The sequence below is a fragment of the Odontomachus brunneus genome, unplaced genomic scaffold, assembly GCF_010583005.1.
Source record: "Odontomachus brunneus isolate Ranch 3 - 2012 unplaced genomic scaffold, Obru_v1 Obru_scaffold_029, whole genome shotgun sequence".
Taxonomy (NCBI): domain Eukaryota; kingdom Metazoa; phylum Arthropoda; class Insecta; order Hymenoptera; family Formicidae; genus Odontomachus; species Odontomachus brunneus.
In genome coordinates this window covers 568,859-575,757 of record NW_022639479.1, presented here as the reverse complement: position 1 = coordinate 575,757, position 6,899 = coordinate 568,859, and the positions used below count along the sequence as shown (strand labels likewise).

The following is a 6,899-nucleotide window of genomic DNA, read 5'->3' as shown; positions in this document are numbered from 1 at the left end:
ATCTCGAAATGATCGAGCGCGGTACAGCTCGGCACCCTTTCTCACCAAGTGTGTGGTGTGTGTACCGCTTGTGTGTCTCCCTCAAGATACAGCTATTCTATGTCTACCACAAGAATTCCGCGCGTCTACCACCGAGCTGCGAAGTGAACGAGCGCACTTCCGGATTTCAGTTCCGGAGCGTTTCGCGCCCCGTCCGTTTTACATGATTACGACCCCCCGTCTCTCGTCCTCGGTGCGCACGACGACCTATTTATCCGGCTGTTTCCCACTGTCTATCACGTCGCGCCGTTACCTGCGCGGAGAGAGAAGAACGAACGAACGAACAAACGCAGGCGGGCGGTCGGGCGGGCGAGCAAACGCACGCGCGCGCGCGCGTGCCGCAAGCGGGAACGGCGGGCCGCACACGGGAGACCCGCGTCCTTCCCTCGCGGTGCACTCCGATCGCACTGATTTCACCCCGTGGTGGCGGCGGCGGCGGCGGCGGCGGTAGTGGTGGAGGCGGTGGCGGCAACGGCAGCGGCGCCGCGACGAATTTACGTGCGTTTCGTCATCGACGAGCCAGAGTGGCGTGAAAGGGGGTGCACGAGCGGAGGGTGTAGGACGCAGTAGTGGCGAGGAGGAGGAGGAGGAGGAGGAGGAGGAAAAGGAGGAGGAGGAGGAGGAGGAAGGGGAGGTACGCGAGAAGCTGGAGGAGGAGGAGCAAGATGAGGAAGAGGAGAAAAAGGACGAAAGAAAATAGGAGAAGGAGGAGAAACAATAAGGGGACAAGGAGGAATAGAAAATAGAGGATGAGGCAGTGGTGGATAGTCGCCGTTCGAAGTTGGGATCATCGGAGAACACTAAATGGTCTCGTGCACCTCTAATTGTTGATTTGTCTCGCAAAGTTGATATGATCGCAGTCACCAACGGCTGGGGGGAACGAATAACGACTCGTGAACGAGTTGAGAGTTTCACGGATGAGGGTGGAAAATATGTCTTGTAATTAAAATAATTAGCATTAAATTACGCTACAGCAGGATTATGGTGCCGCTTGGGGTTCTCCGAGTTCTGGATCCGCCACTGCGAACAAGAAGTGGAGGAGGAGGAGAGACAAGAGGCGCCGGCAGGATTCTCCTCTTCTTTTCGTCATTGCTCTCTTCAACGGCTTCAAGCCGCGGCTCTCTCGACGCAACTCCACGAGCTCACGGCCTCGAGTCGATAATTCGTCTTTTCTTCGCGTTAGATTTACGTCGCGACGGATGTTCCGCGGGAGAATCGCGTTTACGGAGTTGGTCGAACGGGTCGAAGAGGATTATAACTCGGCCGTCTCGGCCGAGGAGTAGTACTATATCGCATTAAGCGAGCAGGTGCTTCGGGTCAAAGTTACGCGTTCCATGCGACACTTCCTCTCGCTTATCGAATGGGCTTATCCGGCGCCAAGTCGCGCTACGGGTCGCGGTCTCGATCAATCTAACGCGCTATCATCGCGCTACAGCCTGCACCCTGGACGCGAGCAATTACGCACGTCGGCGCGACGACGCGTCTCGTCGCGTGTACGACCGATTAATCGCGTCACTGAGCGCCGCCGATTAAATATTCTCCCATTATCGTCCGCTGATCCGCGCGCACGAAGGACGATACGCGCATCGGCGGCCGCGCGAACGAGCGAGAGAGCCACCCTCCGCGTCCCACCCTCCCGCCGTGCGCCCGTTCTTTCACTCTGCCTCTCCCTTTCTCTCTTCTTCTCTCCCTTCAGCCCCGTGCCACTCCCGTCTCTTTCCCTCTCGTTCCTCGCTCGCATCGGCACGTTGGTGGATCGATGACCGGCGATCAGCCCGGTGCACGCCGCGACACTCCTCCGCGTACCATCGGCTCGTCGTGCCGCCTGGATGCAGGGGCCTCGACATTTTGACGGCTTCTCTCGGCGCGACCTACTGCGCGCCACCCTCTCTTACCCCTATCCCATCCCTCTCGACGCTTTTCGCCCCTTTCGCTCGTCGCCGCCACTGCCGCCGCCGCCGTCGCCGTTGCTACCGCCGCCGCCGCCGCCACCGCCGCCGCCGCCGCCGCCGCCGCCGCCGCCGCTATCCCTGGGCGCCAACCCCCGTTGCACGCGCGCAGATGCACGTGAATTCGGTCGACGCGCCGTCGATGCCCGACGGCGCAGGGCGCATCGATGCGGTCTCGCCGCTTCCCGGTGATCTTAATTGACCACTCGGGACGCCCGACTGAAATTGGCATCGATTACATTATCGGCGGCTGGTTGAAAACGAGGACGGGAAAACTGCGCCCCGGCGCCTGTCGTGAGCGAGCGGTTTCGGGTGACGATGAAACGTGAAAGCGGGATGTAAAAGACGAAAATTTGAACGCTACCACGTGTAATGAAGTACAACGAGATAACGGGGTTATAATAGAAAATCGAGAAATGAAAATCCTATCAACCGATTCGCTTTTAATCTAGTTTCGCGTCGTATTCGCAAATTTCAACACGATTAATTAACATTGCCTCCACACTCACCGGTGAGTTAAACGCGGAGACAACAACTCACGTTTGTTTCACACTTTGCAGTTTGATCTTTCAATATCCACTCTTCAGGAAACTCGAGCTGTTAATTGGAAAGAATATAATTGCCGATCACGCGATCACTGAGACGTTGTTACGTGCAAACGAGAGCACAGAGCTTCGATATACGCTGCATAAAAAGTGAAATATCAGAAATCCCGATGAATAGTTTCATTATGAACATCGCGCGCGCTCATAATGTGTCTATATGTGTTTGCATGTGTGCGGTGAAACAACGATTTGCGGTTTGCACGAAGAAACGTTAGGATCCGAACTGGCTGCGAGAGGCACGGACAAAAATAATACGTATCGATCTAACAGCTTAACTATCTTTACTATCCCTTGAGCGACGCAGCTGTGTAATAGGTTTAAAAAATTAGTCACCCCGACTACTTTTTCGAGAAAGGTAGAAAGAGAAAGAGAGCGCTTGAAGAACATGCAAGAGAACGTACGAGAAGATAAACGAGATGATAAATAAAATGTACATTCGCTGCATATATTCCAAAAAATAAAAAAGTAATTCTTTCTTACAAAACACTCGATTGAAGTAACTACGATGGAACGCGTGAGATTTGAATTTGGGGGATGATCGGATCCGGCGGAATCCGTCGTCGCGACGATTGGCGCGAATCACGAGGAGGCGCGTGTGATCGGCGAAAAAAATCGAAAAGCGCGTCCCGTTCATCGATCGAAAGTCGGAGGCTAGTCTGAAGAGAGCACCGTGGCGTCGGACGAGCAGCAACAGCGGGGCGCACGCCTGTACGCGCTCGCAGCGTAGCGGGTGTGCGACGTTTCTCTCGCGCACGAATGCTCAGTAACGCGGGATATACGAAGCATAATCGCGCGCTCAGCTCGGCCTCGGTGGGTGTAGGCAGTAGGTAGGTAGGTAGGTAGAGCCGGCGGTCGTGTATCGGGCAGGTTCCTAGAGTCGCGTCGCAATCAATACCTCCGGTCTCTCTCTCCGCCGTTCCCACCCGCGCGTTCTCCCCGCGTCACTCACCCGAGAATATTTCTCCGCTCGCCACCCTGTACCTCGACCCGCAAAACTCGCATCCTCCCGCGTCCTTCTGCTCTTCCTCCCCCGCAGTCAACCCGTGAATCGCTCACACTCGTCGTCGTCGTCGTCATCGTCGTCGTCGTCGTTGTTGTCGTCGTCGTCGTTGGCGACCTACAATCACTAATCCGGGAGACCCGCGATACCCTCGATTTTCTCCTTGATTTTCATCCTCAACTCTTGTCAACTCTAATCAAGCCCCGTGCGATGACGTGGACATGGTAGATCGAGAAGAGATATTTCCTTGGCGCCAATGGGTTCCGTCACGCTGCTATTAACCGATGGTAGCGACGGCGCGCGTAAACAAGGATTCCGCTATTTTCCGGTGTATTATGAACGAAACGTTACATTTCGTCGATGGGCGGCGTTGACGGACGCGAGCGCAGCTCATGCACCGTGAAATCAAGGACGATCGCCGCGGGGGTGAGTCGTCAACGCTAACGGGCTAGCTTCTCGCTTTTCGTCCGCTGATAACGCGGGCCGGCTTATCGCCGGCGATCGATATTATCTAATCCAGTTAGGCTATTTATAGACCATGGCCCGACACTTGGAGACGTCGTTCACGTGACGCAAAAGTAACAGGATTTTCTAATTCACAAGCCGAGGTGGATTTCGACGGAGCACGCGATATTCGCAGCGTTTACCGACATGTCGTTCTCCCTCAACCCCTTCGAATCCCTTGCGTTATCCTTCGCATTCGATCTATCCGCGCAAAGATGCGATGACCTGTCCTGTCGCGTGTCGAATAGTATGGCGCACTTTGAATCGAAAACTTTAGAAACTCCAAATCAGCTAAATATACGAAAATGAGATCGGAGGGTAATACCGATATGGGACGTACCAGGATACTTTCTTTTGTGCTCTGCGTCCACCTCGCGCGCCAGTGCGAAATACTTCTCCTTTGCGTCCTTTTGCATGTTCTTCCAGCAGATACCCAGCCTGGAGGAACAGAGAAAGATGCGCTTTATTTGCAGAATATAAGGTAAATGTATCACAATGCGTGGACTTCAATAATACTGATATCTAATTCTGGACATTCTTATTGTTTTGGTTTTTAAATACGAATATTTAAACTAGAATATAGATTAATATACAATTTAATATAGGACATACATATATTGAATACGTACAAATTTGTACAAACATTCGTATTTAAAAATAAAAATAATAAAAATGTTCCGAATTAGCTATCAGTGTCATTATACGAAGAGAATTTTATGGTAAACATTACTATAGGACTTTATAATCGAAGAATAGATCGATAATCTGCACTAATTCTCTACCTTTTCATATATTTCATACGTGCTACTTATTATTATATTTTTTCTTTCTTCCTAGCAAGATAGATCTTACCAACAATCTGTTCTTGGATTATTAAAATCAGTATAAAATGAGAAAAAATGTATGTGAAAAAAAAATATATTCCCTTTAAGTAGCGTCCAGGCATTGGTACTTTACCGTAATCCTAAAATTGCAATAATCTCACGCTAACCTTGCTCGTTATATACGCAATAAATGCTTCAAGTCTCGAGCAACAAGTCGCGAATTCGCGAGATCTTTCGTTCGTAGACGCTCTAATTTCGCTTGAAATTGTTTCTCGCGACTCATTCCGAGAATCTCTTTACTGAGATTCGTCGACGAGGTAAACTCGGGCGTAAGAGAACGCCGCTTTCGAGGGAATACTAGCCTGACGCTGATGTCCTTGTTCGACTCCCGGGGATTCTCGGCGGCGAGTTTCTTTCGCCACTCGTTGGCGAAGAGCATGAAGGCGTTCGCCGGCCTCGGCGGCCTCGGCGATCGATTCGCCCGCGTTCGCTGCTGCTGCGGCGGGAAAATCTTGTCCGCCTCGCGGTTGCCACGCGATAGTTTCGACTTGCCGACAATGCGCTTTTCCACCGCGTTCTCCTTGTCCTGGTCGTCATCATTGTCGTCATCGTTGTCGTCGAGATTTTCATCCATTGAAGAACACACGGGGAAGGTAGCGTCATCGATCTCCCTCTTCACCAAATGCTTGCCAGCGACGAGTGGCTCGGTTTCCGCGGCTGACACCACCACGATGACTTTCCCGCCGCTCAAGTCGTCGTGAATACGCAGCTTCTTCGAAGAAGCTTCCTTGCGAATCTCGTTTGCTTCATCTGGCGGACGAAATGTGTTAGTTGAATTCGTTTCACTCGAGAGAGCTGTCCTCCGCAAAATTTCCAAAATTTGTATGACACGTTATCATCAAAACGATCTAAAATCGTTAGCCTAACTAGATGATAACGATTTCTTTAAATATTCTTCTCTCAAGTCTCTATCAACGCGGTTGACTATCTTTAATCAGAGGATTGCATAAGTGTCTTGCTTGAAAAAGTAACGCGATATTCTCGTGACGTTACGTCTCGTGAGCGATTGTCGAATCGTGAACGTATCAAGGGGCTAATTCTATTTCATGCTCTCACCTTTCTCTCCGGAAGCGGGAAGGAGTTCGCGAATCTCCATAGCGATGATAACTCGTTGATAGGGCTCCTCTTCAGGAAGGAGTGGACGCCGTGGCGATTCGGTGTATTGTTATGCACGTTTAATAATGCCCCAGAATCATCCGATAATGGCGAGACGTGACACACGAGCGCGACAGATCTTCTGTTGTCGTGGGCGCTGCGTCGGTTGTTGAAAACACGTGAAAGACCATCGCCGCGCAACGATGAGCCGATCTTCTTATTGCTAATCCTTCTGTCGCTTCTCAGCCCCTGTGTGAATGACAGACGCGTCGCCACGTTCAAGGCAGAGGGGCGAAAAAATTTGCCGCGCGAGCAATCACTGAGAATTGAGTAAACGTCATCTTACGAAGAGATCCGCATTGTTTCCAACGCATCTCCGCATCTCCTCGCTGACTTCGCAAGCTTTGTGCGTGAATTTTAATATGAATGCATTACACGGGAGATGCGCCTGTAGCGAGCACAGAGTGAACTATTACAAAGTACTGTCGTTGGCGAGAAATTGCAACAACATGGAAATAAAAAATGCGTAAGTGAGATTTTCCCGTTAAAGATTAGACGATTAGCTCACGTCATAAGTATATCTAGTCTCGTATCTCGCAATCTTATTGATTTCATATTTTATCGATTTCATTTTTCATCTTTCTCTCGTGTCAATGTATTAAAATAATATTGTGTCCGGTATACGTGCCACGAAAAGTAGTTTGATCGCGAGATGATAAGATACATCGTGCCGTGCGATAAAATAGCGCGCTTATTTTTCTTCCTTTCTCTCTCTCTCTCTCTCTCTCTCTCTCTCTCTCTCTCTCTCTCTCTCTCTCTCTCT

At 50.8% G+C, this 6,899-nt stretch overlaps 2 protein-coding genes across 2 annotated transcripts in view; one reads left to right on the top strand and one right to left on the bottom strand.

Annotated features, from left to right (window-relative positions):
- Positions 1-6,899, top strand: part of LOC116842982 (dnaJ homolog subfamily B member 13-like) — a 23,789-nt gene that overhangs the window by 12,997 nt on the left and 3,893 nt on the right. Inside the window, exon 2 of the mRNA XM_032812893.1 lies at positions 6,323-6,602. Within this exon, the coding sequence (XP_032668784.1) occupies positions 6,499-6,602 (104 nt within the window). The 5' untranslated portion in view covers positions 6,323-6,498. The remainder of the gene's footprint in view (positions 1-6,322; positions 6,603-6,899) is intronic.
- Positions 9-6,179, bottom strand: LOC116842984 (transcription factor 7-like 1). The gene is made up of 4 exons (XM_032812897.1): positions 6,038-6,179; positions 5,284-5,731; positions 4,438-4,535; positions 9-2,207 (listed from the first exon to the last, which is right to left on the bottom strand). The coding sequence occupies exons 1-4, from the start codon at positions 6,075-6,077 to the stop codon at positions 1,810-1,812; spliced, it is 984 nt and encodes a 327-aa protein (XP_032668788.1). The 5' UTR covers positions 6,078-6,179; the 3' UTR covers positions 9-1,809.